The sequence below is a fragment of the Gambusia affinis genome, linkage group LG17 (genome assembly GCF_019740435.1).
Source record: "Gambusia affinis linkage group LG17, SWU_Gaff_1.0, whole genome shotgun sequence".
Lineage (NCBI taxonomy): Eukaryota > Metazoa > Chordata > Actinopteri > Cyprinodontiformes > Poeciliidae > Gambusia > Gambusia affinis.
In genome coordinates, this window is record NC_057884.1 from 909,564 (window position 1) to 929,055 (window position 19,492).

The 19,492-nt window shown below is 44.0% G+C and overlaps 2 protein-coding genes across 2 annotated transcripts; one reads left to right on the forward strand and one right to left on the reverse strand.

The window, feature by feature from the left end:
- Window positions 1-8,317: 8,317 nt before the first annotated feature.
- Window positions 8,318-17,205, reverse strand: helq (helicase, POLQ like). Its single transcript, XM_044144204.1, has 19 exons — window positions 16,568-17,205; window positions 16,174-16,438; window positions 15,403-16,015; window positions 15,122-15,300; window positions 14,659-14,859; window positions 14,496-14,568; window positions 14,171-14,268; window positions 13,820-13,918; window positions 13,470-13,615; window positions 13,148-13,387; window positions 11,702-11,843; window positions 11,413-11,517; window positions 10,826-11,030; window positions 10,544-10,701; window positions 10,366-10,464; window positions 9,107-9,280; window positions 8,861-8,974; window positions 8,646-8,780; window positions 8,318-8,508 (listed from the first exon to the last, which is right to left on the reverse strand). Exons 2-19 carry the CDS (start codon window positions 16,360-16,362, stop codon window positions 8,401-8,403), a joined length of 3,078 nt encoding a protein of 1,025 aa, XP_044000139.1. The 5' UTR covers window positions 16,363-16,438; window positions 16,568-17,205; the 3' UTR covers window positions 8,318-8,400.
- A 28-nt stretch (window positions 17,206-17,233) lies between these two features.
- On the forward strand, window positions 17,234-19,457 carry mrps18c (mitochondrial ribosomal protein S18C). Its single transcript, XM_044144208.1, has 6 exons — window positions 17,234-17,401; window positions 17,510-17,556; window positions 17,629-17,712; window positions 18,813-18,870; window positions 18,943-19,002; window positions 19,304-19,457. Exons 1-6 carry the CDS (start codon window positions 17,260-17,262, stop codon window positions 19,378-19,380), a joined length of 468 nt encoding a protein of 155 aa, XP_044000143.1. The 5' UTR covers window positions 17,234-17,259; the 3' UTR covers window positions 19,381-19,457.
- The last annotated feature ends 35 nt before the right edge of the window (window positions 19,458-19,492 follow it).

Consider the following 19,492-nt stretch of genomic DNA (forward strand, 5'->3'; position numbering starts at 1 on the left):
ATGTCTGAATGAATATGTAGGAAATGTAAATAAAGGTAAATGTAGTGCTATGTTTAACTGTAGAGTATGGCCAAATGAGATCATTCATGGGGTGCAGGGGAGTGCATGCTCATAATTCCTGAAAGGCAGGAAGGGAAAAGAAAAAAAATATTTTCAAATCAAAACTTCCTTTACATCATCAGGCACAAGGCTGGAGCTCCCTCTCCCAGGGTAAACCCTCACTCAGTCAGCATAGACCTTTTACTGAAGATCCGTAGAAATATTTCTACAAGAATGTCGAACTAGAAATTGTCAGGTAGATTTCCAAACTCCAGGACTTATGGGAGGTTGGTAGTAGGGACGCTAGGCTCTATGTCTTCTAAGGAAGGATTTTTAAAAGTTTCAACACTACTTCTTAGTTTATATTGACATTTTTCCACAGCTGCCTTTTTTGATCAAAATGAGACATATCAGCCCATCCTGCAGCCCATATCTGAGAGCTGCCTCACTGTGGAGGTGCGGCATGCAGCAAGACGCACAAATTTGTCCTGCTGCAGGACAAAGAGCACATAAACATAGCCATTACTGGTCCCACTCACAATTCAATCGGGGCCCCATGCAGAGAGCAGCCTGGCGGCAATTAGGATGCATTACCTCGTAACCCACCCTCTGTGTTTCTTTGTTAGCTCCCTTCTCTTCTCTGTTTGCTCTTTGTGCAGCTCAGCTTCTCACAGATTACATTTCGAAATGAGGTCACAGTTTTCTGCCAGTTGTAGTTTACATTTTATTATTAAAATGAGAAAATCTTTAAAAGTTGAGTTTTTTAAGATTCAGTATGATGATTATGACTATTTTCCCCTTTTCTGCTGAAATTCGAAATGGAAACTACTCTGTTATAAAAAATTAAATTAAATAAGATTAAAAAAAGAAATTTGTTTCCTGAAAAATAACAAGCATATGGTTAAAACTGGTCTAATGTACTACCAGGATATCTTCAATATAAAAAACAGATTTAACCTTCATTTATGCTCCAATACTTTGCTTAAAAATATTGATATAAAGCAGTTGATTGGCCAACTAAGTGGTATTCAAAGTCGATTCTTATTGGTTGGTGTCCCCTGGGCCGGATTTTAGCAGGGGCTTACCGGGGCTGCAGCCCGGGGCCCCGGCATTTCGGGGGCCCCGAAGGATGTTTTATATTTTTGTGAATGGATAGTGTCAGAATTTAATCAATGACTACCATGATTTTGACAGCACCGATGAAAAATGTTCCAATTTGTTCTGGCAAACGTCCATCTTGAATGCTTGCTTGTTATTGGTCCACTTTTGACGCATCTTACGCATTGGGGAGGAGGAGCGTCAAGGGAATATTATTTTACAATGGCGGACAACAGGAAATATGACAGCGGAGCGCAGAAAAGAAGGAAGAGAAAAGAAAAAGAGCATCGCGCCAAAGAGGCGACAAACAAAATGCCTAAACTGACAGGCTTTTTTAAACCTGTTAGCGGAGATGGAGCAGAAACATTATTATCCCCGCTCCTCAAACCCTTAGCTATGCTAACACCGGCACTAAGATCCCGCCAGAACCTATAACCGTGACTGAGTCGGTGGCTGGACTGGCGTCTGTGGAGTCAGAGTTGGTGGAAGCGGGATCTTCTTCCGCAGATGGAAAGACGACTGTGGATCCGTACAGTACCGATCCGGCGCATTGGGGGGAAATTGACGAGTCCGTGCGAGCTTACTGGGCTGAGCGAGGACCGGAGAGCTGTCAAAATATGAATGTTGGCTTTCAAGCATCAGAACGGGTGTACAAGCATCAAAAGCGTCACTTCTCCAAATCTCACTTTAAACGCAAGATGTTAAATGGTGAGTACATCGAAAGACCGTGGCTGCTCTACTTTCCATCCACCGGAGCTGCATTTTGTTTTGCATGCCGCATTTTCAGCAATGCTAATACTCAGTCAAACTTTGAAACTGGTTTCAGTGACTGGAAGCACCCAACTGAACGCAAATGCCTAAACTTTAAAAAATCCTTCAGAGGGCAGCACTTTGGACTTACCTGGGTCAGGATATTTTCTGAAAACTACAGTATGCCTGATCTCTTTTTTCCAGAAGATATTGTAAATGCGCAGCAAAAGAGAAAACATGCAAACAAAAAAAAAAGACACCCCTGAATGAAATGCAGCAAACAAAAAGAGAGACGCAAACAAAAAAGAAGACGCCCCTGAATGAAATGCAGCAAACAAAAAAGAAAACACCCCCGAATGAAATGCAGCAAACAAAAAGAGAGACGCAAACAAAAAAGAAGACGCCCCCGAATGAAATGCAGCAAACAAAAAGTGTTGAAAACGGAAGTGCTCCAGACCACTAGGGGGAGTCAAAGAAAATAGTATTCATTTCTATGGGACCAGATGCAAGATTCAGAGAAAGAAATTTGAAAGAAAGTAAAGGTACGTATTACTATATTTCTTTTCAGATACGCCGTCTTTTATAAAATTAGAAATATTATTATAATATAATATGTCTTCTTTAATAATATTAGAAATATTATTAGAAATATTATAATATAATATGTCTTCTTTAATAATATAATATGTCTTCTTTAATAATATTATATTATTATAAATATTATTATAATATAATATGTCTTCTTTAATAATATTATATTATTATAAATATTATTATAATATAATATGTCTTCTTTAATAATATAATATGTCTTCTTTAATAATATTATAAATATTATTATAATATAATATGTCTTCGTTAATAATATTATAAATATTATTATAATATAATATGTCTTCGTTAATAATATTATAAATATTATTATAATATAATATGTCTTCTTTAATAATATAATATCTCTTCTTTTATAATATTTCTAATTTTATAAAAGACGGCGTATCTGAAAAGAAATATAGTAATACGTACCTTTACTTTCTTTCAAATTTCTTTCTCTGAATCTTGCATCTGGTCCCATAGAAATGAATACTATTTTCTTTGACTCCCCCTAGTGGTCTGGAGCACTTCCGTTTTCAACACTTTTTATTTGCTGCATTTCATTCGGGGGCGTCTTCTTTTTTGTTTGCGTCTCTCTTTTTGTTTGCTGCATTTCATTCGGGGGCGTCTTCTTTTTTGTTTGCGTCTCTCTTTTTGTTTGCTGCATTTCATTCGGGGGTGTTTTCTTTTTTGTTTGCTGCATTTAATTCGGGGGCGTCTTCTTTTTTGTTTGCGTCTCTCTTTTTGTTTGCTGCATTTCATTCGGGGGTGTCTTTTTTTGTTGTTTGCATGTTTTCTCTTTTGCTGCGCATTTGCACCTGTCGGCCACCGTATCTGTCTGACTGGCAGAGAAGCACTTTTTTGACATTTATTCCTCCACTATTTACCAAGAACTTTAAAACCAAAGAAAAAGTTTGAGTTTTGATATATTCCACTTGTACTTGTATGGACTTGTAAATGCTGGGGATATTTGTATAAATATTGTTTTACTCGCTTTGCTTTGTAAAAGTATATTTGAGCATTGCATTTCTTGCACTCAATCTGTTTTATAGTTTGTGTTGAAGTCCAGGCAACAATAACTATTCAGTGATTTTATTTTGTGATGCAAGCATCATATTCTAGTTTCAACCCCAACATGTGGTTTAGTCTTTCTAGAAAAGAGTTCAGAGTTGTTTGTAGTTTGTGACAACTGGCTTATTAAAGTTGTAAGTTGTTCAAACTTACTGTTCGGTCATTTTCTGTTCATCCTCTTAAACAAAACAAACAAATATATATATATATATTGACTCTATTGACTCTAGCCCAGGGGCCCCCATCCTGACTCCAGCCCAGGGGCCCCCATTCTCCTAAATCCGGCCCTGGGTGTCCCGAATGGTTTAGATGTTGTCCAGCCTTGACAACATCAAGGGTGAAACAGTCACGTTTTATTATGACTGTTACATATCCATAAAACTAGATTTTCCAACAATGAAACATGTCACTGTCTTTAATCTCTAAATAAGGAGAAATGTTACATTTAATAGAATTGTGACTAGAATCCCTCTGGGGCAGTGTTCCCTGAGGACCAGGGTTTAGAAAGACTGTTTTAAATAGATGTAATCTTTTGCAACTCTTTACTTTTGGTAGTTCCTTATTTCAAGTAAGTCAAGGTGGGTAAATGATGTACTTGTAGAATGTTTTATCTAATCCAGACGACTCTGAAGCTCTTCACAATAGTCATTCATTCACACACTGATGGTGGTGAGCCATACTGTAGCCACAGCTGCCCTGGGGCACACTGTCAGAGGCAACGCAGCACCACCAGACCCTCTGACCACCATCAGCAGACAAGGCAAAAACACAACAATGAGCTGGACAGGGGATGTTTGAACCAGCAATCCACCGGTTACAGGCTGAACTCTACCTGCTGAGCCACCGTTACCCAGGGTAGGACGACAGGATGGGTATAAAAGACAATGATGTTGGTGTAATGGGTGGAGGGTCACCTGGTGCACAGATGAGCTCACACTTGATGATGATGACAGGGCAATATTCAGGGAAGCAAAGCTCTGATCAAAAGTCCTCCAAACCTTTTAGTGGGTGTTTTGAACCAGAAGATGATGGAGCTGAAAACCTCTGGATGGATACTAGTCATGTTGTTCTGCTTGTTATTCTATACATTTGTTTGGTCCTTCTGGTTTCTATCCAGGAATTTTATCTCTCCATCTGAACACACATAGACCAAACAGAGTTTCCCCCCTTTTGTCTGAAATGAAGAGGTCACTCTGTCGCCTCTTGTCTGAGGTTGTAACGGAGCAGACATGCACCGGTCACTCTATGCCTCTTCCCCGTCTCCCCCAGGGTAACGGATCTTCACATACTGGAGCTCTGCCAAACACTGAAGTCTTTTTATAATCCTCTCCTGCCGATACACACAGCTGCTGGTGTGTGTGCAGCACTGGAGCACAATGGTTGTTTCAGTGTGCTCAAAGTTTTTTTTTCCTCCAGCCTGTCTGACAGGGCTGCAGAGACCCGTGAGGAATGAGATGGAATTCTGGCGTTACACAAGCCGGACCCTCTAAATCAACCGTGAACGTTCGCAGGTCTCAGGTCCATAACCCCCTTTTCCTGCTCCTAATGGTGGAAGTGAAACTGGAGACCCAGGGTGTAGTCATGAATCCAGATGTGCTAATTCTCCCTCTCTTAGCATTTCATACTTGTTGGCTGAGTGGAAAACAAAGAACACTTCTGAGTTTGGGGTAAAGAGGTGGTGCAGCAGAAACTCTGAATGAAGCTACTGTCTGTGGAAACAATTAGATTAGAAGTGAAGTCAGAGGAAGTTACTACTGATAAAACTGCTTTTTATTTGTGAAGGAACTGTGTTGAACACAGATTCACTGCGAGGGAATTCTGACATCCAGCTATGGAGGAACCGAAAACAAATCACAAAAGCAAATTGTAAAGACAAAGCATTCTGGGATGGGGAGTTCTTACAGCCTGTCAGAATCAGCTGAACTTCTCCATAAGTGTCTTTGAGTGTCTGAAAAAAGCTATAAAATCTGGCTGTTAGGATTTATTATAAGACTTTTCCAGTGGCTTGTCTTTTTTCTACGGCCCTGGTAAGAGTTCTTGCCTGGGTTGGTCCTTGCAGTCTCCATCTGCTGTCTTCAGTCGTTTGCTTGGACGTTTGACCAGCTTTGGTCAATACTTACTTCATTTCTTCATTTTGCTATCATATTTTGGTTTTGCACAGGTCCAAAGAGAAAAGCTCTTCTCCACAAAAGTAACTAGATATGTTCCTTATTACTTTTCATTTTGCTGTAAACACAACCTCAGCTCTGCGACAGACTGGCGACCTGTCCAGGGTGACCCCGCCTCTCGCCCGGGATGCAGCTGGAGATGGGCACCAGCAACCCCCCCGACCCCGTTAGGGACGAAGGGTGTGCAGAAAATGGATGGATGGACAACCTCAGCTCCACATTATTAAATCAAGCCAGAATATTCTAGCTGAATGTAAAAAAAGTTATGTTCACCTCATAATTCCATAGCTTCTGAAAACCAGCATGAGAAGTGAGAGCTTGCAGCCAGCAGCATTTTGCAGTGTCGTAGAGAAATTCTGAACCAGGATTTCTCATGCACCAGGTTTCCTTCCACTGGTCCTGCATTCTGGATTTCTATTTACTGAGTAGAGAAAATTGATGTGATAAAACCTGGTCAGATACTCTCTTGTATCGCTGTTCATCCAAGGCCACATTCATTTCTCTAGACCTTCTGAAGCCGTTCCTGGTGGGGGTTTAAGCAGCAGCTTTTTTTTCTTCATTTTTACAGCTGTGAAGAAAACTGTGGCTGGATGTGAATAACATGACCCAGCAGTGAGATCATGGACAGCTGTAGTGAAAGTTTGCTGCTGGAGGAAGACAGCTGGTGGCCCAGCACCTGGAGCTGAGCATCAACCCCCTTCTCCCTCAGGCCGGTCATGGCTTCTAACGCTGGGATTGATTTTTCTCTTCCAGATCTACGGATCACCACAGAATCTATGAAGTTGAAAGCTGACGTCAGACGATGCTGCAAATGTCTGGACTGTTTCCACCGTGGTGATGCTGATGCCAGAGCCAGGGAAAACAGATCTTCGTTACCAATGGCAACAAGTTTCATTTTGATGTTATGTTGTCAGGCAACAAGTTTGGCTTTTCTAATTAGCTGTCAGCTGCAGCTGTTGTTACAGGAAATAACGCTAAAAGCTGTTTCACACTTTCATTAAAGACATGATGCTCATCCAGTGAATGCTGTGGTGGCACAGGGGGTTAGCACGCCCCACGTTTGGAGGCCTTAGTCCTCGATACGGACGTCACGGGTTCGACTCCTGGTCCTGACGACCTTTGGTGCATGTCTTCCCCTCCTTCCTGTCGCAAAAATAAGAGCCACTACCACTGCAAAAACTCCTTGGAGAAAAAATGGAGAAAAAAAACGTGTCTGCTCTGTCATTTTGCTGTAAACACAACCTCAGCTCTGCGACAGACTGGCGACCTGACTCAGCTGTTCACTTGTGCTTTCCTTAACTCACATTGAATTTCATGCAATGTACTCAATTTTTGTCAATCCCTTTATACCAACCGGACGAAAATCCCAAACGGCCAGATTAAAAGGCAGAGCAACAGAAGTTTGTCCTGGTGAAGACTGCAGCTTGCTGAGGCTTTTCAGAAACTCAAAAAGAAACAAATTAGCAGATCCTGCTGCGAAGGACAAGAAAGCAAATATTCACAATTATCAAATGATGGAACTACTGTCCAGGATTTAAATTACAGTAGAAGGAAGCTCTGGCATTAAGAGTTGCCACAGTTCAACTGGTTGGTATCTGGGTATTTAATCAGTACCATGTGATGAAGAGAAAGTGCTTCTTTACAAAGTACTGAAGTTAGAAGGAGCGAAGAGGAAACGTAACATTCACCAAATTGTTTATAAAGATCTTCAGTATAGAAGTAAACTAAATTAATTGTGCCCCACACCTTGGACCTGTTAGTCCACTTCCTGTTGCATTATTGTAATTGCAATCCTCCACCTTGCACCTCCCACCTATTTTAATTCATAAACTAAGTTTTAATGTTGACACCCTTTGTATCCAAGGCAGCTCTAGCTACAGAACCAGTCACAAGGCTGTCCCTGCTGACCACTACAGGCTGCTGCCCTCTGCTAGATAAAGAATGACAAAATGCAAAACAAAAAGGTCCAAATGTTCATTTATCTCTGAGTGTGAGCCTCAATAATGACTTGAAATGATAAGAATGAATAGAGACTAACAGAAAGGATTCTTTGTGTGTTGTGATAAATGGTCCTGTTAACTCCTGAGTGGTGAATCTCTGTAGCTCCTCCAGTTAACATCGCTGACTTCTCTGATTAACATTGTCCTTCATCCAGCTGCCACACCCTGTTCCCACCACAAGGTGGAGAGAGCAGCACTCTGGAAGACACTCAGAACCAGAGCTGCTGGGTTCACTGTCTCCATGATGCTGTTTACTCTAGAAAACCTCTGAGGCCTTCAGAGACCAGCTGCATTTATACTGAATGAGTTTATACACACTGGACTCAATCCTGATTACACAAAAAATAAATCCTTCCACTTCACAATTGGAAGGATTGGCTGTTAGGAGAGAGCTTCAGTGAGAGCTGTAGATCACAACCTGATGAAGCCAGTAGGATCACATCAACAAAAAGCCTTTCGCTATATGTTTAGATTTTTTTGCATATTCAGTTTTAATGAGAGCAGCCTGAGCTGAAATTTATCTGACTGATCCTGAAACAGGAGGATATTTCTCCACTCAGGGAGCTCTTGCAGCAGTTAATAAAACACAGAGCAGAGTCTGTATGACGTAATATTTTAATAAGAAAACCTAAGATAATAAAACCCCCATGAGAAACAGGCCAGAAGGAGCCGAGTGTGTTTCAGAGTAGCTGCGGGTTCTGATGCTGCTGCGGCGGCAGGTCTGCAGGCAGGGTCAGCAGCTCGTCCACTTCCTCCTGCAGAGCTGCAGCCTTCTCATTCAGGAGCATCTGGAAGACAGAGACACGTCATCTGACAGACACAGCCAGGTTCACACACCACACTGCTGCTGTCCTAGCTTACAGAGCTGAGGCTGAAGCAGAGGGCCTCTGCTCCAGACCCAGCCGGGCTCCACAGGGCCCCTCACCTTGGCTGAGGCCACCATCAGGTTGGCCTGCTTCTGGTACAGGTGCTCCAGTGTCCCGCAGAGGACGGCAGGGTCGGCGTTGGCCAGGTGGCTCAGCGTCTTATAGCCAGCGTTGTACAGCTGCTTTGCTCTGAACTGCACAGAAGGAGAATATCAGTGAAGCGCCTTCAGGTAAAGCCGTGGCAGAACGCCGCGGGCCTCCAGAGACAGCAGACCTCCAGAACTCCGGCCACCTCCATCAGAGGGATGAGCTCGGCCTTCACGCAGTAACTGAGGCGGCGGGTCAGCTCCAGCAACAGAGCTTTAAACGGCCACAACTCCTCCAGCTCCTGAACGCATCACCAAGACAAATGTTAGTGCATACAGTGTGTGAATGTGAGAATATGCAGCACACACTGCAACTTTACAGCGACCGCATGCAATGTGCTAGCATGCTAGCCGTGGCAGTGAGGCGGTGGTACCTCGGTGAAGTGCAGCACGCAGCAGCAGAAGGCCGAGGCGGAGCTGAGCAGAGTCTGAACGAAGCCTCTGCTGAGCTGGAAGCGGTCGGCCACGGCCCACACATCAGTGTCCTTCAGCAGGGAGAAGAGGACCAGAGCCAGGTACATCCGCTTCACTGCTACCAGATCCACGCTCTGCAACGCAGACAGGCAACCAACACAGCTACACACCATTCCTCTGTGCAAAGCGTTCACTTTGGATAAAGAGTCACAGTTATGCTCAGGTCTTCACTTTGACTTGGGCATTGTAATGTGATCCAAACTTTACCTCTCATTATGTTTTGGAAAAAAGTTTGTTACTTCTACTGTTCCTAGTTGATTACAGAGATCCTGTCTTCTTTGCCAAAATGACTCATAAAAATAAAAAATATATTACCTTAAATATCAATGGACTACAGACACTGACCTGAAATGCCCCATTTTCTACAGTATACACCAGAATATCCTGCTCCTTTTCCTAATGACTACTCCTAATATTCTGCCAGAAAAGCAGATGATTAAACTCAAATGATCCAACAACTACAACCTCATTATTTATTGGTGCTTTTCTAAGTCAGACGACAGAGTTCAGATTGAGTCCATGGTGTTGGCATCACTGAGAAGTTAGAGCAGTGTGTCTGTAACCACACGGGTCAGATTGACCTCTTCTTTTGCTTTAAATGGGTCAAACTATTGCTTGATTTTATTCTGTTGGTACCTTTGACAAAATCCCTACTTCTACTATACAACCTAAGATCCATAATAAGTGAACCATTGATTATCTACTCCAGAAGTTTACCACCAACTTTCTTCCAGGGGTAGTTTGACAAGTATTCTGAATTCAAGCAGATCCACTGGATCTTCTGAAATCTCCTCATTATTCCAGGATCATTTCCTAACACTTTCCCTGGAAGCTTATCTGAACTATGACATTATGTGAGCATTATTTAAACAAATCTGACAGCTGTTGTCTTCCCATTAACTAACACCATCATGTGATATCTTTAGACCCCTCTCATGCTGCTGCTCACCCCCAGGCCTCCCTCTCTCCCTACTCTAGTATCACACTTACTGCTGTAGATCCCTTTTTGTTCCCCCAACAACCTTTTGTCTGATTCTTTAGCTCTTTTAAACCCTCAATTCTCACAGGCTGTGCTTAAACCACCTGCTCCTGCTCTGACATCAAGGACCCCCAGGGGCCTCCAAGCATCAGTGCTTGGTAACATGTTGACCCCCGTTACCTTCTTGACTGTCTGTCCTGCAGCCTTCCGGGCCACGAAGCTCTCTGGGACTCCGACAGCAGCAGACATCTTCTGCTCTGAAGCAGACAGCAGGGTGAACTGCAGACAGCAAGCAGCAGCCGCTCAGCAGGAAGCACTGAGGCTGGCTGCTGAGCGGCGTCTGACGGAGTCTGGCTACCTGTCTGAAGTAAACCATCCAGTCAGGGTTGCACTGTGGGACCAGATCGTAGGGGGTCACCAGGTAGACCAAGTGCAGGTGGCTGCTGAGCTGCAGCCCCTCCAGACCTTTCAACAGGTCTTTATACAGAACAGAGCAGTAGGACAGATCCACTGAGCCTGCAGGACAACGACACACATCAGATGACGGTCCACCTGGCTGGTGTGTGTATCTAAACGCCCCTCAGAGTGTTCTGATGCAGGCAGAACGGGTTCTAATGACCGGCTCCAGGTCTGGGTTTACCTTTGTAGGCTGCCCTGCCCAGTCTGGTGACCTGCAGCGATGGGGAGTGTGTTGCTGTGTTGGTGATGAGCTCCTTCTCCAGCAGCGTGGCCACACAGCGCTGGACGGTGTCCCACAGGCTGCGCTCCACACAAAGCTGCTGCTGCTGCACAAACAGCAGCGTCCCACGCAGGAACTGCTCCACCTGCTGCAGCGACGAGGAGATCTGCAGCAACACCACACAGCACACAATCACACCTTCAACCTCAGCCTCAGCCACTTCCTCTTTTCTAAGGAACACAGAAATCCAAACTGGAAAACAGATCAAAATATAGAATAACAAGCAAGAAAGACTTAAATGGAGATACAGTCATCAGAACTGCGTTGCTAACATCTCTGGCTAGAGATGGAACTTTGTGTTCTGGATTTGTTGCTCACATGCAGACATCCATCTTCCTGACATTAAGACTACAGCTGATGAGAGCTGTCAAAACACAAACAGACCTCGGAAGGAAAATGACCAGACAGAACTGCACCAAGGTGATTTAACTGTGTGTGTTTAGATTTAGAGAAAAGAAAAGACAGGAAACAAAAGGAGAAACATTTACGTTTAATCCAATCAGTGACAGAATCAGACTGAGGATGCCTTTCCCATCATCCTGCATCAGGTTGCTATAGCAACTCTCCATGGGGGCACACACCAGCTCTTTGGCCTGAAAATAAAACCACCATTTGTTGGGTTTTACAGTTCTGCAACCATAAAGAATTTACTGAAACAACAATGCTAAACATATGAAGGTTCCAGTGCGAGTTGATAAACTTGAAGAGCAGGTGATATATTTTTAGATTTCCTTACAGAAGTTTGAACATGTCTAATAAAAAGCAGTCAGACGTTACCATGCTCCTGTCCTTCTCCTGCAGGATGAGGATGCTCTCCCCGATGGTGTCGATCCCAGCCCGACCCGCTCTGCCCACCATCTGTTTATACTGGCTCCTCTTCAGAAAGTCCGTGCCCACATAAGGGGAGCGCAGGATCACCCTGCAGGAAGACAGCCACAGAAATATTCCTGTTATTGTTCCATTTAGTTTTGAGTCACTACTGAAACTTCAGTTCGCTGAGCCATCCTTCTGCAAGAAAGCAATCATTTCATTCTGAAATACTTCATTCATCCCAAAGGGAAATGAAGTGTTGTAGTTCATATAATCTAAGTAACTTCAAGGGGTTGCTGTGGATGGTGGTGCTGTGGAGGGAGGATGCCTGGTAGCAGTCAGTCTCACAACAAATCTGCAGTAGCCTCTGACTGAAGACTGTTGCTGTATGACGGTCTCATCAGTGTTATGACATACTAATAGCTCAAATTCTGGACAGCAGGGACAAAATGCCACAATAACATGTGTTGCTGCCTCCATCTCCTTTGCTTCTTCAGCCCCTCTAGAAACGTGTCAGCCCGTCTGGTTAGAAAGCCGGCTAGAGACACGCGATATGATCCTCCCCATTATGATGGATGGAAGAGACTCTTCTGAGATTTGGGGTCATAGTTCAGGTGTTATTTAAGCTTCGTTTTTAGATGCATATCAGTGGCTCCCATTTGTAAAACCAATAGACTATGGTTATTGTCATGGTTACAGACTGCAGCTGCTGACCAAAATTTTAAAAACTAAGAACAAAAATCCTTCCTGCTGCATTCAAAACCAGAGGAAATAATTATGGCTGCAATGATTGAAGCTTTCTGGCTGATTGATGATTACTGATATTTAAGAAGCCTGATCTGCCAAAGCCATGTTTTGTCTGATTTGTTGCTAAGCATAGCAAGACGGTTGCTGAGGTAGAAAGAGTGGGGTGACTGCAAACATGTAGACATGACCTGGTGGGCTGACATGTCAGTCAAAACTCTCACTGCAGAGTAGAAGAGGCCAGTGTCTGATTTGTAGAACTTTGCTGAGGTAGATAAGCTCAGTTGATGAGATCAACTTCACATGAAAACATCAGTCGATCACCATCTACCAACATTAAGAAAATATGGGCTCATTTCCTGGTGAAATCCTAGGAATAATTGTCCAAACCAGCAACGCCTCAGCCAAAGGGATGATGAACAGGGCAGAACAAAGGTAGCAGAGCTGCTCCAACCTGCTGCCACCATGATGGGGCTAATCTTGGGAAACGCACTGTGAACCTCTGGACATGAACAGAAAATCCAGATTTGGTAACTGTGCTTGTCTGAACATGGAATGAAAGCAGAGGAGGTGCAAAGAGCAACAAGATGAAGCGAGTCAGGCAGAGTGCAGCAGCTGCTCCCCAGGAGGCTGTGGAGGGTTTAGGTAGAGAAGTGAAGCTGATCTGACCTGCGGGCTGGCAGGTTGATTCCTGCTGCCAGGGTGGAGGTGCAGGCCAGCAGGCAGAGCACGCCTCTGGAGTAGGCCTCCTCCACCAGCTTCCTCTCCTCAGCGGTGAGGCCGCTGTGGTGATAGGCCACTCCGTAGGGCACGGTCCTCCTCAGCACCGGGCACATGGAGCCATTCCCACCGGCCTTCAGCTCCTGGAGCAGGACGGCCTTCTCAGCCTCACGGTGCTGCAGAAAGTCTCTGAGGGGAGAAGCAGGAAGTCTGAGCAGCAGCGATTGGATGAATGGCTGCAGGGGACAAACAGGTGGAGCAGTGCACTTACTCCTTTAGATACTTGCAGATCATTCCTGCAACATTCTCACAGTTTTTCTTTGTAGGACAGAAGACCAAACATGAATGCAGAGGGATGACTTCTGTTACCAGGGCGATGATGTGGTCTGGGTCAATCTTCTGCATGGAGCTGGAGTACTGCAGAATGAGAGGGAAACAGGTTTCACCTCGTTATGACCTCACAGCTCTCATCCTGCTATCTTTGATCTAAAAACTGAGAATCCTTCATGGATGGTTTGTTGTACATCGTAGATGATGCTGCTGACTGCCAGTCAGTCACATGACAGCAATAACTCCTCCATGACAACCCATTCCACACAATCTGATCAATGCCAAACTCACTTTATAGTTGAGCATTCTGGAGAATCTGAAGCAGTTTTCCTCCTTCGGGTCAACTTCGTATATGGTGTCGTTCAGTTTGACGTATTCTTTCAGCTGAACCTGGAAACAGACAGCAGAGTGGCGCTAATGCAGAGTCTACTTGACAGAACCAAACTGACTGGAAGTTTGTTTATTTTAGGATGATCTTTTTTTTACACCATTAGCAGTGAGAGCGAAGACAGGTTAGGATAGGTTTATAGTTGACATTGAGCTAGGTTTCAGACCTGACCCTGCTCATTGACACTACGCCTTGCCTGAACCTCCATTTTTTTGTATCTTGTACATTATTCAGACTCTACACCGTTCACTTACTGGCCTGAAGTCATTTGTGTAATTTTCTGCCCCCAGAAACATCTGCAGGTCCTTGATGTTCCCCAGGGTGGCGCTCATTCCAATAATCTGGGTTGCTTCTGAAAAACAAAGAAGCACTTTATATTCAATTATTGATTTCAGTCGGAATCAACTTCATTCATCAAGTTTGTGGGGACAAAGTATTTGAATTCGGTCTCCATCAACTGCATTATAATTATGGTGCAGTTATGAAAAAAAAAGCAAAAAACAATATAAACAAAGAAAAACACACATGGTGAGTGAGGACTAATTAATTTGATCATGTCTGACAGAAGAAGCCACTCACTGCTCATGTACCGAACCTTGGCCAGAGTCATTTCGATCACAGCCCCTCTGCTGCCGTCGCCCAGCATGTGAAGCTGCAAAACCAAGAGGAAAAACCCTGCAGTCAACTTTCTCCGATTCCTCCCTTTCACCTCAGCTGCCACTGAACTGAGAAGAGTTTGCACCTCATCAACCACCAGCAGCCCCAGGTGGTCCAGCCTGCTGCTTTCTATCAGCGAGTTGACCAGGCTGTGGGCCTTCTCTATGGTAGCGATGTACAGGGATCTCTTGTTTCTTCTCTTCACAGGTGGAAACTTGCCTTTGCTGCCAGCGTACTCCTCCACCATGAAGTCCAGCTCCAGGCCAAAGGTAGCCAGCCCACGTACCTGGCAAAGCCCAATGGAGATATAAACAGAGATAGGGGGAAAAAGAGAGCAAAAGTCTGAGATGAATCCGATCCCTGTCAAGAGCTTTAATTCTTTAAGCGTTTGTCAGATTTTATTACATTGTGAGCACACTGAAGGATGAAAAATTTAAGAAATCAACTTAAAAGCGACCAGCTCGTGTGTTTATTTTATTTTATCTGTGTATGACAGGAACTGTGGCAGGTGCCATTTTTACCGGAAATGAGCAGGTGTGTTCAAGTACCTTCTCCTGCACCAGTGATATGTACGGTAAGATGAACAAACAGTCCTTCTTCCTGCACAGCAGCTCTCTGAGGATGAGGATCTCTGCCACCAGGGTCTTTCCTCCACTGGTAGGAAGAGAGTAAATCAAGTTCCTCCTCTGCTGAACACACTCCAGGTTCAGACACGCCTCCTGCCAGTCTGACGCACAAAAAGCAGATCAGCTGATAGATGCTAGTTATTCTGTAAAGTTTGTAGCTAATCAGAGACATTGGTAACTCTCTTGATGAACACTATTCTCACCGTATAACTTCTGGATTCCTCTCAGCTTGTGCATCAGCTCTTTGACCTTGCTAGGGAGACCAAAGAACGGCCCGAGGTCTGGAGTCTCAGCTGATATGGTTTCCATAGCCTGCATGGCGACACTGATCTCCTCAGAAACAACTGCCTCCTTCAGCAACGCCGTCCGAGACACACCAACAGGAGTCACTGCATTCCCCAGCATGGTCTTCTTCAGAAGGTCTGCCACACTCCTCCTCGCCTTGCTGTGTCTCCTGCTTCCATCCTCAGAGTTCGTTTCTCCTGCAGCCTCAGTGTGAGAAGGCGTAGAGGTTTTGTTTCCGACCTGTAGCTTGCTTTTCTTTGCCTGATCTTGGATTTGTTCCTGAAACTGCAGCTGACTGGGTGGCAGGTCCTCAAACGCCTTGTCCTCCAGCTCATGTAACACAGAGTCAGTGAGTGGGCCCTTGGGGGACTGGGACATGGGGTCTGCGGAAGGCTGCACAGTCCTGAAACTCTGCCGGTTCTCTGATCGCAGTCTTTCATGTTGTTCTACTTCCTCCAACTTTGCGAGGATGGAGGTGTCCTCCAGGATGCTGTCATACTCACCAAACAAATCTTCACTGTCGCTACAGTACTGCCACCAAAAGACAAGAAGAGAAGTAAAAGTGGCCTTAGAAATGTACAACTTTTAACCAAGTCACCAATGTGACAATCTTTGACTTGTTTTTGTCGAGTTTCCATGCTATAACTGGTAGAGTAAATACACATCCATCCCACAGGACCCCGCGGTACCTCCGCAGCTCCATGTTCTGCCATGGTGCTGCTGCTCCTCCCGGAGAGGAGGCATTTCGTTGACCCGGCTCCTCTTCCTCCTCCTCTCCCCTCCTTTCGGACAAGAAACAGGCGAGTCTTAAGAACGTCTCGCGATCTCTTCCTCGCGCAAACTCGCTTAATTTTGACGTGAAGCGTCCCGCAACTCATCCCTGACTGGGCCCGGTGTCACTAACGCATCTGAGGCATCCTGGAGCATACACGCCAATAACTGTCTGCTTCCGGTCTGTCGGGAAAATAGTAAACATGAACTCAGAACATTACAACATGCGGTGTAGACAGCTACAGTTAGCTGCAAACACTTCTCACTTTGTTCCCACAATAAACTAAACGGCAATAACATTTTAAAAATTACCCTTCTAAAAAAGTTAAAGGACAGTAACTGGAAATGTGCAGCTGTAGCCTGAATGTACAAACAAAATGCAACAACCACTTAGCACATTCAAACTGATAACTGCTGACGTCAGAGCGAAACAGCCGAAAATCTGTCGTCACTTCCGTTTTCATATGTCCGCTTGTTGTTGGATAATGTTTAAAATCCGGGTGATATTTCTACAATATTATGTTTCTCTTTTAATGTTTATTGGAGGAACGAACGGTGTTTTGCCGAACTAACACAAAACATATCTAATCGTCCTGTTGTTGATAGATAACGCAAAGTGAAGTAAACATAGTTAATGAAAGATTAGAAGGTAAAAAACTTATTTGGGGTGTAACTGGTTAGATTTTGCTGATTAAAAATATTTAGATCTCAATATATTTCCCATTTACTATAGATATTGATTCAAAAAGTTTTATAGACACATACAATTTCCGTCTGCAAATATTTTTTTAACAGAGGGTGTTTTTTGTTTGAACCTTTGCAACTGTAGGGAAGTTTTCTATCTTGTCTTTTTGGATCGGGGTCAGGGACCGTTACGTATTTCCTTCCGTCACCGATTGATGGAAATTATTGATAAAAAATATTACTAAAAAGACATAAATGCATTATATTTAACGTTAACAAAAAAAGGTGTCTACCTTTAGAAAGTTTAATTAAAACTGGATATGCGGTCGCTCGGAACCACAGTGAAACTGCCAGTGTTTACCGTCGTCCCGGACCTTCTTCCTGTCCTGTGTCAGGTCAAAATGTTGTGTGTGAGAGGGCTCCAGAGACTAAAGGCTGCTTTCTATCTCCCTAGGACCACAAGTGAGTATCTGTCAGTCTGAACGGGTTTCCGCGGTGTAAGCTATAAACCCTCAGTTTTTTGAAAGGGAACATTTGTCAATGTGAACGGGCTGTTTGTTCTCTGTGCAGCACACAGGAGCCTTACATCCGCTGAAATCCTGCCGAAAGATGACGCTGTAAGTAAGGCACTGGTAGAACATTATGTGACTGGAATACGAGTATGTAATAACGGGATGCCTTCTGTGTAGCTTCTAAAAGTGGAGAATCCGTCCAGACAGTCCAAAAAAGGCTGCGTACTCTGCAACGTCACTGTGGACTTTAAAAACATCCAGGTGGGTCAGTGAACGCCTCATGGTTCCAGCTGCAACCAGGAACACACAGCTCGCTCTCGGGCTCCTCCGGAGCACATGTCCTTTGTCTAAACCTACATCTCTAAAAATTCTAGCCTTGCCAGGAAACGTGGAATCACAACTTTAGAGGATAGTCAGTGTTTAGTAACAGTTCATTTTCTATATCCTGTAGTGGGATAAATGATCATCCAGTGTTTAGGAAAAAAATAACGATTTTTAGGAGAAACACAGCTCAGCTGGCAGCTTCTATTCCGAGGCTAAAAGTTCCAACCATCCATCCATGTTGCCTTTTCATTAAGTTGACTTGTATTTGCCGAAAGAAGCATTCTTTGCTCAGTAATCTGGACTGACCTCATTCCTGCCTCGTCACTATGGAGACCTTCAGCAGTTTTATTCCTCTGATTCTTTTAGATGGCATCAATAAAACCAGTGCAGTTTAGGATTTATAACTCAAGCCTGCTTTCATCCAATCATATTCTTTGTAAGGTGTTGATGGTATATAACCCTGGTCCTATCTGTACATGAATCAGATTCCTTTCACCTAGTTTTGTATAGTTTGCTCACATGGATTCCCATTTCTGTCATTTTGCATTTGTTCTAATTTTTTTATTCCCTCTGTTAAAATGTTTCCTTTCTTATTACCTTCCAGTTTGTTTGGATTCAAAATTTTGAACCTAGCTTAATGGGAAAGGTCTATTGCAGTGGTGCCCAAAGTCGGTCCTCAAGGGCCGGTATCCTGCATGTTTTAGTTCTCTCCCTGGTTTAACACACCCGAATCAAATGATGGCTCATTAGAAGGCCTAAGAAGAACATTGACCTGCTGAAGAGGTTGTTGGTGCCACCAGGGAGGGAACTAAAACACGCAGGATGCTGGCCCTTGAGGACCGACTTTGGGCACTCCTGATCTTTTGGTTCCCAGGAATAAAAAAATCCCTCTATACTGTTTGAACTGATAGGTGTCTTGTTGGGGCTTTGTTTCCTGTCAGTTCCACTTTTCCAACTCTACTTGGATCTTTTATTAGTAGAAGATCCAGCAGCTGTACTTTGTTGCAGTAACCTGATCTCCACCTGTCCTCCCTCAGCTTCTATCTCAGTTCGTCTCTCCTCACACTGGCAGGATCTATGGCCGACACATCACAGGTGAGCTGCAGCTGCTCAGCCTTGTCCAGGGTTGAAGGCTGCTGCTACTCAGTGTCTCTCTCTGTCCTCCAGGATTATGTGGGAGAAAGCAGAAGGAGATCTCTAAAGCCATAAAGAAGGCTCACTCAGTGGGTGAGTTAGACTTCAGCTTCTCCCAGTGTGTTACTGCTGGTTTGGAATAACACACACACACACACACAGGGAGGTGCTTGCATCTGATCAGGTGGTTGGCAACAGGAGCAGCTGATGTGACCATGTGACCATGACACAGCAGCACTGCGCGTCAGCAGTGTCATGGTCTGCTGTGGTGTTCTGATAAAACTTATTCTATGGATTCTCTGATTTATTTTACCGGTATATACCTAGAAAGTTTGTTTTACTTGTGTAGTTTCCTCATTTTGCTGAAAGTCAGGGTTTTTTTGTTCATCTGCAGGTTTCATGCCCGTGACCCACAAATATCCTGAATTCATGAAGGATCCCAGGATCTGCAGCATCAAACATCTGGATTAGAGGATCACTGTTTACTGCTCCCAGTGTATAAAGTTAAAAACTGATTTTGTTTATATTAAATTTAAAAATGTCCACTATCTCTTCCTGCCTTTTCCATTTTGTCCTGCTGAGA